Source organism: Mobula hypostoma, chromosome 4 (assembly GCF_963921235.1).
Source record: "Mobula hypostoma chromosome 4, sMobHyp1.1, whole genome shotgun sequence".
Classification (NCBI taxonomy): domain Eukaryota; kingdom Metazoa; phylum Chordata; class Chondrichthyes; order Myliobatiformes; family Myliobatidae; genus Mobula; species Mobula hypostoma.
Genome location: NC_086100.1, coordinates 44,614,140 through 44,636,448, shown reverse-complemented (window position 1 = coordinate 44,636,448; position 22,309 = coordinate 44,614,140). Strand labels below are relative to the sequence as shown.

At 41.7% G+C, this 22,309-nt stretch overlaps 1 protein-coding gene across 1 annotated transcript in view; it reads right to left on the bottom strand.

Moving 5' to 3' along the window:
- Nucleotides 1-22,309, bottom strand: part of atp13a3 (ATPase 13A3) — an 83,995-nt gene that overhangs the window by 9,528 nt on the left and 52,158 nt on the right. The window contains exons 23-25 of the mRNA XM_063047284.1: nucleotides 12,713-12,822; nucleotides 4,460-4,556; nucleotides 2,612-2,684 (exon numbers count right to left, since the gene is read on the bottom strand). Coding sequence (XP_062903354.1) covers nucleotides 2,612-2,684; nucleotides 4,460-4,556; nucleotides 12,713-12,822 — 280 coding nt within the window. The remainder of the gene's footprint in view (nucleotides 1-2,611; nucleotides 2,685-4,459; nucleotides 4,557-12,712; nucleotides 12,823-22,309) is intronic.

Genomic DNA, 22,309 nt, shown 5'->3' with positions numbered 1-22,309 from the left:
TATTTGACGAGGGCCTGAGGCTGATCTCTTCGAGGAGCATCAGGGGAACTTGTCTCGTTCTTGTGGAAATATCTGTTGATGACTGCATGCTTTTAAGCTTATGATGTGGGGTCATGAGGGATCTGCAAACTCAGTGAAATGTACTCTGGATCCTTTGTCAGTCGCTTATCATAGGTGTAGACTGGGATTAAATTCTAGCTGGACCGTAGAGGAGAGCATGGATTTAGACTTCCAGGGGGTGCCGAATGTTTAGGAGGAAGAAAGGAATGCTGTAGAAAGGAGAAATTGAACACAGGAGAGATGTTTTTAGCAGAGATTAAGAAGCAAAATCCTTTAAACCACTGTTTATCTGATTCACTCAGACACAGGTGATGCTGGACTAGCAGTTTAAAACAAAACCAAGTAAGTTTCAAGGTAACACGTGAACAAAGACACTGTATGTTAAAGGAAGCATCAGAATGGAGCACTAGAATCAGCTAAGAGTACTGGTAAGATCTCCAACATGCGATGCACTGCTAATGATAACTGTGCAATGGAATTATCATAGATAGGAAGCAATCCTTGCATAATTAAGTGGAACAGGTTGTGTTGTATTGTTCAGGAAAGATTTGTTTAGAATATCTAATAAGTACTGTGATTTCCACTGTCAATTTCATGACAGCTTGTGGTCTTCATAGCTTCAGAAGAAGTTGATGCTCATGTAGGTGGTGTACTTTATCACAGAGAATAGATGTTTGTGATGTTTTGCTGGAAATCAATACTGTTTGATAGTGGAAGAAAGGCCTGCGGACTCCATTAGGTTCTTATTTCATAGTCTTAGGAATTACTTTCTGCAGTGATTAAAAATGCACTTCTAACCTCATCAGCCATCACGTCATTTCAGAAAAATTGCAACTGTTCCATACACAGCTGCAACACAGTCATTTCCCTTAGTGATATTTATTGGCAGGTTCTTTTGTAGCATAGTAGTGCCATGGGCCTGATTTGTAAATGGGGTGAGGGCGGGGTTGGTAGAGCTGGTGGTTATGGAGATGGCAATAGGAGTGTGAGTGCTGTTGGTGGGGGCTATGGTGATGGCGGTGGCAGTGGTGGGGGTGGGGGTAGAGGTGGTGATGGGAGTGGCAGTGTTGGTAGTGGTGGTAGCAGGTGTAGAGATGGTGGTGGGAGTGGGGGTATTGGGGTAGAGGTGGTTTGTTGGGGTTTAGGGGTTTCATTATTCAATTGAAAAGCAATCTTCAGTTTTTGTATCTCTGAAAGTTTGAGGTTATTTGCTGACTCACTGTTTGCCGACCCATATGCAGTAAATGTGAGATTCTCCTTTAACTTATTAGTCTGCAATTTTCTGAAACGTGTTAGAAAGGATATCTGTTCAAATGCAACAGTTCCTTGATTCTGAAACCATTTTTTTTAAGCTGCCAGAAAGATGCAGCTGTGAAACTAGTGTACCACTTGGCAGCACATTCATTTGTGAGCAAGCCTTCTCTATGATGAGTCTCAAAGAAACTGGATTATAATTGAAAATAGTATTCAAATTCACAGCAGAAGATCCCTGAGCCTGCATTGCCATTAGTAGGGTCATGTCTAATCAGTTTGTAACCTTAAATCTATGTTTTTTTTCTACCCAGCATGACCTTTCATCTCCATGCTTATCAAGAATCTACGTACTTCTGCCTTGAAATTATCCAGACTCTGAGGATGAAAGTTCCAAGATCTCAAGAACAGTGATTTCTAGTTCTAATTCTCCCACAAAAGGTAACATCTGCTCCAATTGCTCCCTGTTAAGACCCCTCAGGATGTTATATTTTCAATGCTACTTGTCACTCTTCTAATACAAGTCCAGCTCCCCATCGTTCCCTTGTAAGACAACTCACTTATTCCAGGTCTCTTATTAAAAGCATAAGCATTCGGCATTCAAAATAAAGTTTTATCGGTGTGTGTCCTGAAGTCTGCAAGTGAAGCGAGACATTTTATGGCTGTATATAAATGAATACTTATTATTCATTATGAATAAGAATCTAATTGAAGCATAATCTCTCTAATTTTGCATACAATTCCTCTGACAATCATAACATTCCTAATTTTTTGCTGTACCTATATACCAGCCTTCTGCAAATCATGCATCAGACTATTCAAACTCCTCTGTATCTTAGAGAGCTGATAAAATGCTTCCTTTTCATTTTTATTACCAAAGTGGATAATTTCATGTTCATAATTTATACTCCATTTGCCAGACCTTTTTACTCCCTCAGGTCTTTTGGTAGAAATCCTAACAAAAGTTGTACTGCTAACAAATTTTTAAGTATTTATGTCTTCACCAAGCATAACACAAAATACTGGAAGAACTCAGCAGGTCTGGCAGCATCTAAGGAGAGGAATGGACAGTAGATGAGTTTGGTTGGTACCCTTCATCAGGACTCAAATGGAAAGTGGAAGTAGTCTTCATCTTTCATTTCTTATTCATGATGATAAGTGTTAATATACATACAGCCATAAAAAAAAATCACACTTCACTTGCAGCCTTCAGGAGGTCCACTGTTAATTTTGTCATTGTCCAGGTGCTACTGATTTATGTAAGTAGGAATATGAGTAAGATTGAAGCAAGAGTACCGACTTGTGACACCAATTATTGTCGTAATCCCCAAATCTTCAAACAAAAACTGATAGTTCCCAAAGGTATTTGCTTCCTGAAATGAAAGAAAAAGTTTAATGTACATACACAGTGTGTTGCCAGCACTTATATTAACTTACAAAGTCAGCAAATGCCAGACTGGAGCCTGCAAACAATGCAGTTGAAAATGTAGTTGTCAGTTGAGTGTTAGGGCGAATATTGCTAGACAAGACAGTAGTAAAGCTATTATAAATTACACATTCTATATTACACTAAACTGGTATGTTATTAGCTTCATTTAGTTGACAGAATAATATGTCAGTTTGCTTGAAGCTTTTATGAGTTGGATAGGGTTTTGGCATTGCAAAGGATCAATCCAGGCTCACCGAGGATCTAAATGATCACAAATTCTGAAGATTTGGAAGATTTGTGGTTTGATCTGGAGATATGCTCAGTTAATTAACTCTAGCTGAGTGGCCAATCACACTATTCTCGTTTCAAGAGGAAAAGTCAGTCTTGCCTTTAGCCTCTAGGAACCGAGGGATCTTGCAGTCCATGTCTATAGATTCCTTAAAGTTGATGGGGTGGTTAAGAGGCGTATGGAATGTTGGCCTTTATTAGTCGGGGGATTGAGTTCAAGAGCCACAAGGTAATGCTGCAGCTCTACAAAACTCTGATTAGACCACAGATGGAATATTTGCTCAGTTCTGTTTGCCTTATTATTAGAAAGATGTAGAAGCTATACAGAGGTTGCGGAGGAGATTTAGTGGGATTCTGCCTGGATTAGAGAGTACATCTTATGAGGAACGTTTGAGTGAGCTTGGGCTTCTCTCTTTGGAGCATAGGAGGCTGAGAGGTGCATAAGGTGCTAAGAGGCATTGATAGAGTGGATAGTCGGCGTCTTAATCAGAGGGCAGAAGTGGCTAATAGGAGAGGGTATAAATTGAATGTGATTGGAGGAAAGTATAGGGGAGATGTCAGAAGTATGCTTTTTGAGTGGTAGGTGCGTGGAATGCACTGCCAAAGGTGGTGATAGTGGCAGATACATTAGGAACTTTTAAGAGACTCTTAGGTGGGCATACAGATGAAGAAAATGGAGGGTTTTGTGGGAAGGAAGAGTTGGATTGAACTTGAAGTGGGTTAAAAAGGTTGGCACAACAATGGGCCTGTACAGTGCCGTGCTGTTCCATGTTCCATGTTCCAATAATCAATATCCAGTCAGCCTGATTATTCAATACAGATATACACATCATTCCCAGGATCAGTCAGGAGTGGACCTTGCTTTGATTAACTAACCTGTTAAGATTTAAACAATGGAGGTACATGTGAAAAAGGGGCAATTAAACACACTGACACCATCAACATAGCAGGAGTCAACGTTCCCAAAGGCATAAAGAGAAAAATAAAGGAAATATAAATCAAAATAAACTCTTTGAAATTGAAAATATATAAAATCTGTATGCATTTTAATAAATAAGACTTCTCTTAGAAATAATATACTGCAGAAGTTAATTGAAATCAAAGTCACTGAAATTATTTTAAGTGCATTCAGATTTCTTGGTTTACATTTCCATTTACTGACAAGTGTTTACCTTTCTATTTATCTACAAGCATTCACAATAAAAGCTATAATAACTCATTTGTTAATTATCAGAATAAGCAATTTGTTATTCCTTAATTCAGTTCTTTCAAATCTGAATATATCTGATGTACAATTCAAAAGGAACTATGAATTTTAACCAAGGCCTTTTGAATCCACAAAATTAGATGAATAACTGGCTGAGTGAAATTAATAGTGAAAAGTTTCTCATTTCTTTCCAATAGAAACAATTTTGAAATAATTACTCATACCCAGTACAGACACAAAACCCCAAGGTACTGGATCATGCTGTAGACAGCCATATACTTAAATATGCAAAATGAGGTGACTAATGCAGATCTTCCCTCCCTGTTGGAGAAAGAAAACAACAAAAGCATTTATCATTGAGCTGTTTTAAAACTGTACATATCAAATTAATCCTATTATTAATCCATATCATCCACTTAATCCTAATCATTTTCTGTGTGCCAGTCATTATGTAATGCATCTCCCCCTGCATCAAATCCAAAAAAAAAAGACAACACAAATACTACTGGATTTAACTTCACAACGGTGGACTGAAAAAAAACAGTAATTCTGTGTGCTCTGGCTGAAAGACTTCCTATTAAAATTTCCTTTACTTGCACAGATTAAAAGATAACCACATTTATCACAAACTAACGGATAACTTAATTTTGCAAAGAAGATAGCATTGTAGGGCACTATTTTGGATTATTCCAGTATCATATTTTTGTGTTAGTGAAAGACAAATATTCAATATGATTAACAATGTAGAAAAGGCTTTTTATCTGCAACACTTGCAATCAGTATTACTTTATTTTTTTCCCCTTAGAAACTTACAGAAGTAGTATTTGAAGCAACTATAATAATGAAATAAAAGTGATATTCAAGATATTTGTTGAATTTTTACCATCTTTAACTATTCAATTAAAACATCATGATTTTGAGTATCCTTGTCAAATTTATTTTAGCCTAGTCTACTATGCAATCATTTAGTTTTATCATCCTTTTAGGCTATAAGATAAACACTGGTTTGGCAACCAATGATCAACTTGGAAGCAATATCTGAACTGTGTCTTTTCCAGCCAATGTATGCACTGTGGACGGTGCAATCAATGCTGTTCAGGCCATTATTACTCCTATTTTTGAATTTTGATGCTCCTTTCAGACTAGATTTCAGAAAATGTTTCACCAATTCCCCACTTAGAGTAACATCAAAAATTAACAGTTTGTACAGTTGTGATCAGCCAAATTATCCAGACATTTTCCACTGGAGCAGTTTTTGCAATTCGGGATGATTGTACAGTTCCGTCACATTGTTGGGCTTCCACAACAATAAGAAGCATTTCAATCATAATACTATGAGCATTTGTTCTCCATGAAGCTTTCAAAGCAGAATGCGTTTTGGCTCTCTGGCAATTTGTGACAGAAGAACCATGCGGGACAGAGTGTCCAGTTCTTTGAGAAATCCCGAGCTGCCATTGTTTTCATTTGTCACTTGTGCCAGCTTTATCACAGATGAAGAGAGACAGGAAGAATACCTTGTAAATACTACATGTGACATGAACTGGAGGGTTGGTTGAAAGTAGTTGACTGATCAAGACTACCTGTCAAGTTCAAGGTGTGGATATACCAGCACGGCATCCTACCAAGGATTCTTTGGCCATTGCTGGTATACAAAGTTCCAATTTTCACTGTCCAGAACCTGGAAGAGAAAGGTCAGCAACTTTCTCCAAAGGTGGCTATGATTTCCCAGGACTCTCAGCAGTATCACCCTCCACAGAAAAACACCAAGCTGTGGGTGCCTTTGAAATACTTTCAGAAACAGGTCAAGGTGACAAGAGCTAGAGAGGTGATGCAACAGCAGGGGTCATTGTGAATTCGAGGAGGAAGTGAAGAGAAGAAGAGGCCGTGCAGCAGGCTGAATCTCGACTGTGCCACAATGTCCTAGAAGAGCTGGACTGGGAAGCTTCTCAGCCCCCAGGTATGACATGGCCAAGGGGAGGGAGAAATGCAAGCTCATTCCAGAGAAAGTAAGGGCAGCTGTGGATAAAGAGAGATCCTCCAAAGCGGTGGGCATGAAACAGCAGGGAGCTTGGACCAGATGGGAGCAAGCCGTGGAAAGGAGAGTGACGTGGACTGATCTCTGGTGAACAGAGCTGTACCGAATCAAAGCAGTCTAGGCAGTGTATGACATCTTGCCCAGTCCATTCAGCCTGCATAGCTGGGGGAAAGATGATGCCCCAGACTGTCTGTTATGTTCCAAAAGAGGAACATTGGAACACATCCTGAGCTGCTGCCCGAAAGCTCTTGGCTGGAGACATGGCCAAATATTGAAGGTCCTCGTGTAAGCAATCTTAGAAATCAGTAACAGCAAATGAGCTGAACTCTGCAATCAAATTATTACCTTTGTGAGAGCAGGAGAGCAGCCAGAATCAAGGGTAAAGCCACCCACAGGGATTCTGGCACCCGCTCACGACTGGCAACTCCTGACTGACCTGGAGAAGCAATTACATTCCCACAGCATTTCATCAAGACCACTTGAGACTAGAATTCCTCCTGGTCTCAGAGGCAGCAAAGTGTATAATCCTCTGAAACTGACAATGCCATTGAAGGAGTGTCTGGAGGAGGCCTACGAGAAGAAGCTTACCAGGTACAAAGAACTGGTCAGCGTCTGTCGGAGGCAGGGATGGAAGAGCATCCTCCTTGAAGTGAACTGCCAGGGCTTCCCTGGTCTTCACAGAGCCCTTAGCGCAGTGGGTATCATTGGTACAAGGAGGAAACATCACAGAGGCAGCAGAGAAAGCGTCAAGATGGCTGTGAATGAAGACAGCAGGTCCGTGGGGATCTGCAGCACAAGCTGTGGTTTGATCTACCACGGCTGGGTCGCCTGGGTGAGGATGTCCGATGTTAAAAGACTGGAAGCACACGATGACCACAGGTTACATCATTGATAATGTGTTCTGAGAACCGTGAGATGTATTCTTCAATCAGAGATTAATATTAATGATTAAATTGTGTCACCAGTTAAGCATATTATTCAGGCAGTTGCTTTCTGTATTGTCCAGCTCCAACACAATTTTACTACACTGATACAGAGACATTCAGACATATCCATGATATATGCAGGGCAAGTGCCCCACTTATTTACTAAACAGAAAAAAAAGGAAGACTTGCATTACATATAGCTTATTTTGCAAAACTGAGATGTTCCAAAATGTTTCCAGCCAACAATTACTTTAGAAAGAAACACTGTGACCAACTTTTTCTTAGCTAGTTCACACAAACAACTGATGTTAATAAAGGGATAAGTATTGGTCAACATACAGAGAATATATCCCCCTTCGTTTTCAAAATACTCTAGTATCATCTCTTATGTTCACCTGAGAAAGGAGATTGCAGCTTGGCTTCATATCTGAAAAACAGCACAACGAGCAATATTGCACCCTCTTGGTATATGCATGCAGCAGGCACAAGCAATGATGAACCCCCCACCCTCCAAGATACATGATTCAGCATGTCCAGAGTTCAAGGCCCAGTGTTCGGGTCCCACCACTGGAGGATCCAGCATCAAGGCCTAGAGTTTGGGTCCTGATTCATCATCAGTGAGTCCTGGGTTGATAATGAAGATCGAAGTCCAAAGTTCAATTGGAAGTCCCAAGTGAAGCATGAAGTTTGATCAGAAGTCCAGAGGTCGAGGCCTGATGGCTGGAACCCTGAGTCTGAAAACCTCTGCAAGTCCGCTGGGGAAGTCAAAGGTGAAATGTCTGCAAAGGCATGAGTATGCTGGCAGCTGGAGGCCAAGGATGGCTCCTCATGTTAAAGGACTGTATGTGAATGGATGGATGGGAGGGAGGTACGGGCTTGTTTTGTTGTTGCTTTGTTGCGTGATATATTCTGTTTTGTTGTGTTAGGTGTTGTTCTGCCAAGCATGGCGGACATTCTATGTTGACGCTGGAATGTGGGCTGCCCCCCCCTCCCCCCTCCCCCCTCCCCCCCATGATTTCACCCACTGGGGAACTTAATTACAGTGGATTTAATTTAGCTTTTTTTTTACACTGATCAACAAAAAAGACTTAGGTGTCAAAGTGAAAAAGAAATAAATAAATTGGTTTAAATTTACTACAATTGTTACACAAAATAATTCATTGCATAATTACTCATCCCTTTCAAGTCAGTATTTAGTAGGTGCACCTTTAGCATCAATAACAGCCTTGAGTCTGTGTGGATAGGTCTCTACCAGATTTGCACATCTGGACACTGCAAATTTTCCCCATTCTTCCTTACAAAATTGCTCGAGCTCTGTCAGATTGCATGGGAATCATGAGTGAACAGCCTTTTTCCAAGTCCAGCCATAAATACTCAATTGGATTGAGCTCTGGACTCTGACTTGGCCATTCCAGGACATTAACTTTGTTGTTTTTAAGCCATTCCTGTGTAGCTTTGGCTTTATGCTTGGGGTCACTGTCTTGCTGGAAAACAAATCTTCGTAAAGTCATTAAGGCAGCAAAACGACAATACAGGGACAAGATCCAGACACAACTCTCCACCAAAAACACATGTAGCTTATGACAAGGTCTGTACACCATTGCAGACTTCAAAGCTAAGTGCAGTGTTGCTGCCAACATTGCTGCCTCTTCCCCAGATGAGTTAAATCTTTTTTATGCTTGATCTTTTATGATTGATGTCGCCAACACTGAGCCCCTGAGGAGAGCCGCTGAAGTGACCTGCGCCATGGTCATCTCTGAGGCTGAACTACACAGGTGATTCCAACAAGTGGACAGTCGCAAGGCTGCGGGACCGGACGGTATCTCAGGGTGGGTATTCAGAATGTGCGTGGAACAACTAGCAGGTGTGTTTACAGACATTTTTAATCTCTCCCTCTCCCAGTGTAGCGTGCCCTCCTGCTTCAAAATTATCCACCATTGTCCCTGTACGAAAAATGACCAAGGTAACACGTCTGAATAACTGGTGCCCTTTCGCACTCACCTCAATAATAATAATCAAGTGCTTTGAGACACTGGTCAAGGACTACATCTGCATGCTACCACCCACACTGGACCCCCTACAATTCGCCTACCGACACAACTGATCAATAGATGACGCAATAACCACAGCTCAACACACCGTCCTTACACATCTGGAGAAAAAATATGCTTATGTGAGAATGCTGTTCTTGGACTACAGTTCGGCATTCAACACCATAATTCTCTCCAGACTTTATAAGAAGCTCAGAGATCTCAGCTTTCACCCTGCCTTGTGCAGCTGGAAACTGGGCTTCCTGTCAGATTGCCGGCAGGTGGTAAGAGTGGGCTCCCTCACTTTTGCCCCTCTGATGCTCAACACAGAAGCCCCTCAGGGCTGTGTCATAAGCCCCCTGTATACCCATGACAGTGTTACCACCCACAGCTCCAATCTGCTAATTAAGTTTACTGACAATACTACATTGATTGTCCTGATGTCAAATAATAACAAGGCAGCCTACAGAGAAGAAATCATCACCCTGACACAGTGGCGTCAAGAAAACAAACTCAATTTTGGTTTCATCAGACCACAGAACCTTCTTCCAGCTGACTTCAGAGTCTCCCACATGCCTCTGGCAAACTCCAGCTGAAATTTCATGTCAGTTTTTTTTTCCAACAGTGGCTTACTTTTTGCCAGTCTCCCATAAAGCTGCAACTGGTGAAGCAGCTGGGAAACAGTTGTATGTGCTTTCTCTCCCATCCCAGCCACTGAAGCTCGTAACTCCTCCAGAGTTGTCATAGGTCTCTTGGTGGCCTCCCTCACTCATCCCCTTCTTGCACCGTCAGTCAGTTTTTGTGGACAGTGTGCTCTAGGCAGATTTACAGCTGTGCCATATTCTTTCCATTCCTTGATGATTGACTTAACTGGACTCCAAGGGGTATTCAGAGTCTTGGAAACTTTCTTGCATCCATCTCCTGACTTGTGCTTTTCAATAACCTTTTCATGGAGTTGCCTGGAGTGTTCTTTTGTCTTCATGGTGTAGTTTTTGCCAGGATACTGACTCACCAGCAGTTGGACTTTCCAGATACTGGTGTATTTTTACCACAATCAATTGAAACACTTTCACTGCACACAGGTGATCTCCATTTAACTAATTGTGTGACTTCTAAAACCAATTGGCTACACCAGTGATGATTTGGTGTGTCATATTAAAGGAGGTGAATACTTATGCAAACAATTATTTTGTGTTTTATATTTGTAATTAATGATCATTTTGTAGAGATCTGTTTTCACTTTGACATGAAAGAATCTTTTTCTGTTGATCAGTGAGGTAAAAAGCCAAATTAAATCCATTATGATTCAATGTTGTCATGAAGTAAAAGTCCTGCCAGCTTTAATTTTTCAGTTATGGAGTTTTGTTCATATGGATATTAATTATTACTGAAGGTGCATTCAAAAGTTGAGTTTTATTTGTCTATTTCAGTCTCTTTTCATGTTCTTTTAACCACTGTCTTCTTTCACAATATTTCTGTTTCTATACATAATTTTACATTTATTCAGCTATTGCAAGTTTACAGTTTTTAGTTTAGACTACATGCCTCAATGGAGATTTTTCAATCTGACTACAAATTGCAGAGGGTGCACTCACAGAATATATGTACTGATATTGTCACATGTACCAAGATACAGTGAAAAGCCTGTCTTGTATTCTATTGATGCAGATCAAATCATTACATAGTGTGAGTACATGAGCGCATTGAGTTAGAATAAGGTAAAACAAAATCAATGGAGAAGAACAGTAATCACTATGGGATTCCCTGATGACGATATGCAGATTAACACCTCCCTATCAAAACAGCACAAATAAAATGTTTCTTGTTTACAAAGTATTTTGAAAAGCTTCGTAGTGAAAGACCAGACAGCAAGTCTCTAAGCATTCACTCTACGGTGACGAAGTGCTTTGAGAAGCTGGTAATAGCTAGAACTAACTCCTGTCTCAGCAAGGAGCTGGACCCACTGCAACTTGCCTATTGCCACAATCAGTCTATGGAGGATGCGATCTCATTGGCTCTTTAAGTGACTTTGGGTCACCTGGACAGTACAACTATCTATATCCGGATGCCGTTTACTGACTATGCTCGGTGTTTAACACAATCATTCTTACAGTCCTGATCGAAAAGCTCCAGAACCTAAGCCTCTGTACCTTGGAACCACGACTTCCTAATTGGAAGACCATAGTCTGTGCAGATCAGAAATAACACTTCCACCTCGCTGACAATGAACACTGGTGCTCCTCGGAGATGTGTGTTTAGGCCACTGCTTTACTCTCTCCACACCCATGACTGTGTGGCTAGGCACAGCTGAAATGCCATCTATAAATTTGCTGATGATACAACAGTTTTTAGCAGAATTTTAGATGGTGTTGAGGGGGCATACAGGGGTGAGATATACCATCTAGTTTAGTGGTGCTGCAGTGACAATCTTGCACTCAACATCTGTAAGATTAAAGAACTGATTGTGGACTTCAGGAAGGGCAAGATGAGGGAACACACACCAGTCTTCAGAGGGATCAGAAATGGAGAGAGTGAGCAATTTCAAGTTTCTGGGTGTCAATTACTCCGAGGATCCAACCTGGATCCAACACGTTGATGTATCTACAAAGAAGGCACAACATCTGCTATATCTCATTAGGAGTTTGTGGAGATTTTGTATGTCACCAGACACTCGAAAATTTCTACACTTGCGCTATGGAAGCAGTCTAACTGGTTGCATCACCATCTGGTATTGCGGGGGCGGGGAGGGGGGTGCTACACAAGATCTAAGTATCCTGCAGAGAGTTGTAAAATCAGTCAGCTCCATCATGGGCACTAGCCACCGTGGTATCCAGGACATCTTCAAGGAGCGATGCCTCAAAAATTTGGCACACATCATTAAGGATCGCCATCACCCAGATCATGTCTTGTTCTCATTGCTACTATCAGAGAGGAGGTACAGAAGCTCGAAGGCACACACTCATTGATTCACAAACAGCTTCTTCCCTTCTGCCATCCAATTTCTAAATGCACATTGAAACCATGAACACTATGTCATTACGTTTTTGTTTCTATTTTTACACTACATATTTAATTTAATTATTTAATTTATATACTTCCTATCATTCAGTTTTTTCTAATATTATGTACTGCATAATATATGCTGCTGCAAAGACAACTAATTTCACAATATATGCAGGTGATATTAAACCTAATTCTGATTCATTTGTTTCCTATATTAAAAGTGTCAGCAGATTCATCAATGTTTCGAAGTGCTGTTAATTGAGGAACGTCTTGTCCAATATGCATTCTTTTTGATGTGCTGTTAGTTGTATTTCAGTTCCAGGATATGAGCATATTTAGGAAGGTCAGCATTAAATATTCATCTCTGATACTTGGATTCAACTTAATTATTTATTCTGCCAGTAAAATTATTAAGTACAATCACACAATAACATGATTGTGGTCAAAACGAGAATTCACACAATTGTTGTGGAGTTGACTTACTTGATAAGGTGTGGAACACACTCGATGTTGGTTATTTTTGAAGTGAATGGTGAAGCTACAGAGGCTTCATGCTTTGATAGCGAGATTCCTGCATGAGCTGTCTTTAAAGCCTAGAAATATAAAATATTTTAACTTGTGCAAAGTAGATCACGCTTTTAGTAATTCCATTCTTTTTTACAACTACAAGCCTACAAATAAGCTACAATAAACAGTGGAATCACATTATCAGAAGCATTTCTTTCCATTTACAGCTACCTATATGGAACATTAACACTGTTTCTCTCACCACAAATACTGTTGGGTATTTCCAAGAATTTCCATCTCTATATAGCAATGTCTTAGAAGCTGAAGATGTGACCAAACCAGAACAAGAGGTTCCCACTACTCTGTTACTTCACAAAAATTCAATACCAAGCTATGTTTGTATTAAATATATTTGAATTAAACACATTTGAAAATACAGTAGGTCTGAAATGTATTGGAGGTCAGGCATAGCCATATCCTGGCCAATTCCAGAGCTAAGACTGCCTGCAATTGAGCTCTGCATGGAAAATAGATGGATGAGGAAGAGGTGGTCTGCAATATCTTTTTGGAACTAAAGGCAACTCTCCTGTGTTTTGTTACAACACAGAAGGTGGCCATTCAAGTACTGTAAATGCCAGCTCTCAGTCAATGGTGTAGGATCTTGTAAATAAAAGATGCAAGAATTATTTTAAGTGCTTAACAAAGCCATAGTCCTTTACTTCCATTACAAACAAATCAAAAGCAGTTATCTCACACTGACATCATTACATCAGACGCTGTCTCCTGAAGTGAACTCAATGACAGTGTTCATGAATTATGTAGAACAGATTCTATTATGAACAATATGTGTCATCTGTCATCCATTACATGACCCTACACAGGCTCACAGCCCAGATTTCACCAAAACTGGCAGTTTGGATCTGTCCGGAGCTCATACAAGCTGTCCGGCTAGGGTCCTCTGTGTCTTGATCGGAGTGACAGTGGGTGCCTCTGACTCATCCAGGGGGGTGCTGACATGCATATGGTCATGTTGTGATGCAGGGGAATGGTAGTAGGACCATCCTGGTGGGCCGGTTTAAGGTGACCTACAGAAATACATTCAGTTTTACCCTTCCTATCTACAACAAAAGGCTTTTTGTCCTATTCCAAAACATAGAAGGGGCCATCATAAAGGGGCTTAAAGGGGTGTTGATGTGCATCATGGCAGACAGAAATGAACAAGGTAGTGCCGAGATCAGTTGTAACCCAAGACTGCGGTATGCTTTTGTGGAAGGTAGGAATAGGTGTAAAAGAATTGAGTTTACTGAAGAGGGTGGAATGTTGCCAAGACACCTATCAGGCAGTTATAGTGTCAGGAATAAAATCATCTGGCATCATAGCGGCTGTCCATACACCAATTTAGCTGCAAAGGATTGCTGATCCTCTTTTGGAGCCTTTCTGAACCCCAGCAGGACCCTGGGGATTGTGCCAACACTCATCTGTTAGGGAGGCCCTCAAAACAGCCTTTAAGGAACAGTGAAACCGCTTTCACAGGCCACTGGACTGTGGGTGATACACTGCAGTGCGATGTAATTCAACGCTGAGGTTCTGGGCCATTCCAGCCCAGAGGTCTGACGTGCATTGGGACTGCAGTTGGAAGAACTATCAGATGGTGAGCCAAACCGAATGACCCAGGTGTTAAAGAATGCCCATTCCAAGTCCACAGCCTTCACTGATGCTTGTGGGACAACTTCTGACCACCTGGTGGTACAGTCCAGAACCGGGGTCGCCAACCTTTTTTGCACAGCAGGCCGGTTTAATATTGACAATATTCTTGCGGACCGGCCAGCCGGGGGGGGGGGGGGGACGGGTTCAAGTAGGGTTAAACTCACCTCAATATGTCTTTTACAGTTAGGGTTGCCAACTTCCTCACTCCCAAATAAGGGACAAAAGTAGCAGTCAAATCCCGGGACACTTTACCCCAGGAAAGACTACCAAGACCATGAAGCCTTGCGTGGGCACCTGTGTGCACATGAATTACGTGCGCATGTGATGTGTGCATGCGTTACATGCGCATACACGTACGTGCCGATTTTTTCCCCACAAATCGGCTTTGCCTTCATCTTCCGGACTATACTCTGCATACATTATTTCTACTTTATATAGGCTGTGTATTTATCATATCATTCCTGCTTTTACTATATGTTAGTGTTATTTATTTTTGGTTTTATGTGTTATTTGGTATGATTTGTTGGGTTATTTTTTGGGTCTGGGAACGCTCAAAAATTTTTCCCATATAAGTTAATGGTAATTGCTTCCTCGCTTCACGCCATTTCGGCACGAAAGGTTTCATAGGATCGCTCTACCTTAGCGGGGGAAATACGGGACAGACCAATTTAGCCCAATATGCTGGATGTCCCGGCTAATACGGGACAGTTGGCAACCCTATGTTTAAGTTCAGCAATGCGTGACAGGGAATGAGGAAAGGTGCAGCTGACTCAAATTGTTTCCTCACGGCCTGGTAGCACGCGCTTTGCAGCCCGGTACCAGTTTGCAGCCCGGTACCAGTCCGCAGTCCGGTGGTTGGGGACCACTGGATGCTAAGGAGATGCATGAAACTGCCGGGGGGGGGCGAGGGTAGTGGTTGAGAGGACCAAACAGATCCACATTGATGTGGTTAAAGCAATCAGTTTTTGTGAAGCCTTCCTGCCCAGATGCAAGAGAATATGAAAGGAATTAGAAACAGTACTCCTCCAGTTTGCACACACCATGAGGCAAGGGTGACTGGTTGAGACATTGCACAGGAGAGGAACTCCTGCATCCTCAAACTTGACGTCAACCAACTGCAAGCCCATGACTGCTGTCCTGTAACCCTGGACCTCTGAGTTGGTAGCTTGGATAGCTGCCATGTGTTTGGTATTGACGGTGGGCCATGGAAGGCAATAAGCCACAGCATTATTGTTCCCTTTGATATACTGTATATCAGTCATTATTGTTCCCTTTGATGTACCGTATGTCAGTCATTATTGTTCCCTTTGATGTCCCATATGTCTGTCATTATTGTTCCCTTTGATGTACTGTATGTCAGTCATTATTGTTCCCCTTGATGTACTGTATGTCAGTCATTATTGTTCCCTTTGATGTAATGTATGTCAGTCATTATTGTTCCCTTCGATGTACTGTATGTCAGTCATTATTGTTCCCTTTGATGTACTGTATGTCAGTCATTATTGTTCTCTTTGATGTACTGTATGTCAGTCATTATTGTTCCCTTTGATGTACTGTATGTCAGTCATTATTGTTCCCTTTGATGTAATGTATGTCAGTCATTATTGTTCCCTTCGATGTACTGTATGTCAGTCATTATTGTTCCCTTTGATGTACTGTATGTCAGTCATTATTGTTCTCTTTGATGTACTGTATGTCAGTCATTATTGTTCCCTTTGATGTACTGTATGTCAGTCATTATTGTTCCCTTTGATGTAATGTATGTCAGTCATTATTGTTCCCTTCGATGTACTGTATGTCAGTCATTATTGTTCCCTTTGATGTACTGTATGTCAGTCATTATTGTTCCCTTTGATGTACTGTATGTCAGTCATTATTGTTCCCTTTGATGTAATGTATGTCAGTCATGAATTCTGAAATGTAAGCCAGGTGGTGTTGCTGCATGCAGACCAAGGGTCTGGTACTTTAGCCATCGCATGCTCAAGGGGTTTGTGGTCAACAAATGCTGTGAAATGCTAACCCTCCAGTAGAAAATGAAAATGGCGAATGGCCAGATAGAGACCAAAAACCTGTTGGTCAAAGGTGCTGTACTTCTGGGGGAGGTGGGGCTTGGAGTTGCCGGCTGAAGAAGGTGAGCGGCTGCCACCTGCCTCCAACCAACAGTTCATGCACAGCACCCACAGCATATTCTGAGGCGTCAGTAGTGATGACTATAGGTGTGTCGGGTTCAAAAGAGCTTATAGTGTCATGTACGCTGACCACTTGAGCATGCCGTTAGGGGCACTGCCTTTAAGGGCACTACCCAAGGGGAGCATAAGTTCAGCAGCTTGTGGAATGAAACGGTGATAGAAATTCACCATACCTACAAAAGCTTGCAGGGCTTTGGTAGACCAGGGCAGTGGAAATGACATCGACTTTTGACAGCAGGGCTGTCGCACCCTCTGCAGAGGGGTGCTGGCCAAGAAAGTCATTAGTGGAACTGGCATTTAGCAGGGTTAATAATCAGCCCCTGTTGGCTTAAGCGCTTGAAAAGTGTGCAGAGATGCAATAAATGTTCCGGTTTGGATGCACCGGCGACAAAAATGTCGTCCAGGTAAACAAAAAGAAAATCTAAGTCATTTTATACAGAGTCCATCAGTTGCTGGAAAGTCTGTTTTGCATCTTTCAGCCCAAATGGTATGTGCAGATACTCAAATAGGCCAGACAGTGTTTTAGCAGCAGTTCTGGGAATGTCCTTAGCGCAGCCACGCTCTGATGGTAGTCCCTGACTAAGTGCACTTTAGAAAATATTATCTTTTCTGCTAAATGACGAAAAGACTTGAATATGTGGGATTGGTGGTAGCCTCACTAAGTTGATGCTCAGCTTACATGGATGGCGATGGCCATCGGGCTCGGGGACCACGTGGAGGGGTGAAGCCCAGGGGTTTCAACCTGTGAGCAATCCCGAGCATTTCCATGTTAGCAAACTCAGCTTTCGCACTGGCCAGCTTTTCTGAGTCCAGTCCACACCACAAGTATGTACTAGTGAGCCAGTTGTGCAAATGAGCTGCTTGACCCCCATCCCTTTTGACTGTAGTGGAAAATGTGGGCTTGGTGAGGTTTGGGAATTCGCCCAGCGGGTGAGTGAATTCACAGGTGCTGGACAGAGTTGTCATGGGGAATTTATTGGAAGTACAGGGTAACAACCCAAAGTCCTTTGCATCCACATGATCCACAAACACTCCTTTGGCACACAGGAAATCTGTGCAGAGCAGAGGTCTCGCAACTTTAGCCTCATATGCAGCGACGTCCGCTGAAACAGAGCGTAATGTGCCGTGTTCCTGAAGTCTTGATTTTGCTGCTACTGGTGGCCTCCACTCTCTGCCTTATAATCAATGGGTAATGCTGGCAGCACACTCACTAGAGCACCCGTGTCACACAGGAAGCGTCGCCCTGAAAGGGTGTCCGTAATGAAAAATAGACGACCCTGGCAGCTGGAACCCACGGTGTTCACAGACTTCCGATATCCTGATGCAGTGGTAGTCGGCACTTCTTGGTAGTTGTGCCCAAGTGAGCATGGTAAAACACAGACCATAGACCCGACGTTTTATGGTTTGCAGCCATGGGTGAGAGTTTGCTGGACGCTCTGCTGACAGGTCTTGTTGAGACAAGGAAAGAAAGAGAAACAGTGCACCCCTGCCTGGCTGTGTGTGGACCATCAGCCATTTTATCAAGCTCCCTACAGTCCTTTATGGATGTTGTAATGGCTACTTGAACAAACCAACATCACTTAGAGTCTAAGCACGGGGCAGTGGGGGTGGGTGGGGGGATCCTATATGACGCAACTTCATTTAATCCAAAAACAAGGTTCCAAAGTTGAAGAACACGTTTGATATTTTATTAAGAAGTGAGCAAAGCATACAATCTTGAAATGATAAAAACTAATGAAACTGAAGTTAGTGATATTGAGAAATAAACAGTCTTAGTGTATTAAGCGTACGTAAGCTTTCTTCAATGTAATTAAGTGAATTTAAGTAGAATAAGTGTAAATAAGAAATTTTAAATGTAATTAAGTAGTCAACAAAAAAGATATAACCTCGGTTCATTCCCTAGCTGTACTGAACTTCAAAGATAAAGATAACTAAACTTTTCACTTCTCCCACACCCCACCCATGTGATAATGACGCATAATAAACATAATAAATGCACAATATAAAGTACAATACAGATAGAGAACTGATACATTACTCTTACGTCCCAGCTCCTTAATTATTATACTATAATAATTACAACTACATACTACCAAAAAACAGGAGAGATGAAATCTAAACATTCATACAAATATCCTCTTCCTTCTTCCAGACAAGTCATGCAACACTCATCTAGACTAGAGGTTACCAGCACTTAGCGCAGTACAAAGTGATCTTTACCACCAGTCTCTGACAAGACAGAATCATGAAGCTCCTAGAGCTGTGGCTTCTCAAATCTCTGCCTCCTGTAGAAGACAGAGCTTAGTTAGAGACTTATCCAGACAGCTAGTCTTGGTCTTGATGCACACCTGTTGCACAAATTCCTTTCTGCCTGGAAAAACTTGAATGATTCTTCCCATGATCCAGAGGTTCAATGTGCTCTGTCATCAAATATAAGCACAATTTCTCCTGGGAGGAAATTTCATCTTATACTTAACCATTTTGATGTTCCTGTAGCTGGGCAAATCCTTGACCCACCAAGACAAGTTTGACATGTATGGGGCTTGCTTCCATGTATGATGAGCATAAAGATCTTCCTTTTGGAACTCTCCTGGTTGTAAGGACGATGAGGTCTTTAGAAGCAACAGGTAGTCAGGTGTTAACGCTTCCAAATCATTGGGATTAGATGATGCTTTGGTATTTGGACGACCATTGATAACAATCTCTACTTCACAAAGAACTGTGTGAAGAACCTCTTAGTCTTGATTCTGCTCCTTCATGGTAGAATTGAGAGCCTTCCTTACTGACCTGATCAACCACTCATGCTCCTCCATGATGCGAGCCATCTGCGGGGGGGGGGGGGGTAATGTTAAAAATATACTTAATTTCTTTCTGAAGGAGAACATCATCGATCTGTGAATGATTACACTTCTCAATGGCTTCTCTCAACTCATGCTCAACTTCAAAGTTTGTAACAATATCAGAGTGCAGTTCACAAACCTATCCTCATCTTGCTATAAAGTGTCAAAGTGCATTGACAAAAGAATCTGTGTCCAGAGTAGATGCCAGTTCAATATGAAGAGCTCATATAGCTAGACAGGTAAATATGACCCTGTACCTCTTCACTATACACCTGCTGCTTTTCACCCCAAAAAGTTCAAAGTAGTCTACTCCTACACATGTGAACAGAGGTTCACCTAGACAGACCTTGTCCAAAGGTAGATCCGCTATGCACTGACATCCGGAAGCTGTGTGCAACCATCAACAAACAGCACCCTTAGACAGGATTCCCCTTAGAGCTGTACTAGCACTAGGAATCCAATATTTTTGGCATAACCTGGATAACATGAGATCACAGCCACTATGTCCCACTTTTTGCTGTGTATGCCTCAGAATGAGATCTGAGATATGATGATCATTCACTAGTATAACAGGATGTTTAGACTCTTCAGGCATGGCTGCCCTGCTAAGCCGTGCACCAACTCTCAAAGCATCATCTGCAAATAATGAATAGAGCTTGAAAATGTGATTTTTACTTTTCACACTTTCTCTCCTTTGCAAACTTGAGAATTCATCTGTAAATCTCTTTCTTTGACAAAAACCAACAATCTCCATATCAGCCTTTCTGAGCTCCTCCACTGAGAGACAATCTTGGCCAATCTGACCTTTGGTCTTCTCCACCTCTTTCCCCAAGTCAGACTGAGAGCAAACAGTATTCCACTGCTTCCTCTTTCTACTAAGAAATAAGAGCAGGTTCTTAAATCTAAGAATCCAGGCCACTGTCTTCGTCAAATGGGTCCAAGATGAGAAGTGATGAATTATATGTGTTAACATATCCAACTCCTCTTCAATCTGCATGACATTCACTGTAGCAATCCCCTTGGCTTCTGGATCATCTAGCAGAAGTTGTCGAGAACAATCTGGATTCACAGGCTATTTGTTTTCAGGCTGAAGAAGATGCTAAGGTCTTGACACCCAATTCTTATTCCTCAAAAAAGCCTTCATCTTCAACCTTCTAGAGGCCACATCTGCTGGGTTGTCTGAACTGTTTACATACCTCCATTGAGATGCCTGTGAGACCTTAAGAATTTCTGAAACTCTATTAGTGACAAAGATTCTGAACCTGGAAATTTCATGCTTGATATACTTCAGCACAGAAGTACTATCAGTCCAAAATAACCTGAACCCTGAAGCTGCATATGCAACATCCTTCTCCATAATGTGTCCACATGACTTGCCATCATAGCAGCAATGAGCTCCGTATGAGGGATGGAAACCAACTTCAATGGAGCTATGTTAGATCTTCCCATGATAAAAGCACCATGCACCTGTGAGCATATGTCGTGCAACAATTGGTAGGTCACCGCTCCGTAGCCATCTTCACTTGCATCTGTAAAATAGTGTGACTGTGCAACAGTAACTTCTCCAGAATCCAAGGGTTTCAAACATCTTGAAGTCTTCCAATTGGCAAAGTTCTTCCAACCAACTTGTCCACTCATGAGCAACTGATGTTGGTATAGCATCATCCCAGCCAAGTCCTTTCTTACAAAGGGCTTGAAGGATCTTCTTAGCAGAAAACACCTCCAGATTCAAAATTCCTGAGGGATCATAGATGGAAATAACTGTGGAGAGGACCCCTTTCCAGTATAAGTGGTCTACCTTGGATCGTGATCTTAAACTTGCAGGTATCAGACTGAATACACCATTGTACACACAGTACTCTCCCCACCAAAGAAATATCTTGATACAGATCTAAATTCTTCAGGTCTTTCAATCTTTGTTCTTCTGGTATTACAGATACCACACTACGTATGTTGCTTATTCATTTCATGAGATGAAACCACCTTTAGAACAAAGGAATTCAAGGTCATGATAGAGAGATGCCACTTCTTCCTCAGAGGACACTGATATCAGGCAGTCATCAACAAAGAAGCAATGCAAAAGCTTATCTACCATCTCACTGCTGAACTGTTCTTCATTGTCTACTGCACATTTCCAAAGAGTGAACTTGGCACGACTCAGTGATAAAGTTGCACCAAAGAGATGTACCACCATTCTAAAGTCCATCATATCTTGCCTGAGGTCATCGTCAGGCCATCGAAGAAACCTGAGTAGGTCTGCATCTTTTGATGTTAATTTAACTTGATGAAACGTTGATTCAATATCTGCCCTAAACACCACTGGTTCTTTTCTGAATCTGGTTAAGACCCCAATCAATGAACTGGTAAGATCTGATCCCTGTGACAACTAAGCATTAAGTGATATTCCATGAAAAACCATTCCACAGTCAAATACAACACAAAGTTTTCCTTTTCTGTGGTGATAAACATCATGATGTGGAATATACCTGACTTTCCCATCACCACATTCCAGATACCCTGCTGGCACTCTTTTTACATAACCTTTGAAGATGACATCTTTCATGAAAGCTGCGTAGTCCGTGTGAAGTGTCACATCAGTCTCAAACCTCTTCTTTGACTCAGAGCACACCGCTCAGCAATTGTCCTATTATTAGACACATTAACATCCTTCTTTCTCGAAGGTAAACTAATCTGGTAGCGGCCATCCACCCGTTTTGCAGAATTTGCCACCAGCTCCATGAATTTGTGGTTTTCTCTTGACAAACCAGGTTGTTCCTCTTGACTGCATTTGGGGAAATCTGTCTTGAATTTCTTCTGCCAAAACTCATCCAAGTTCA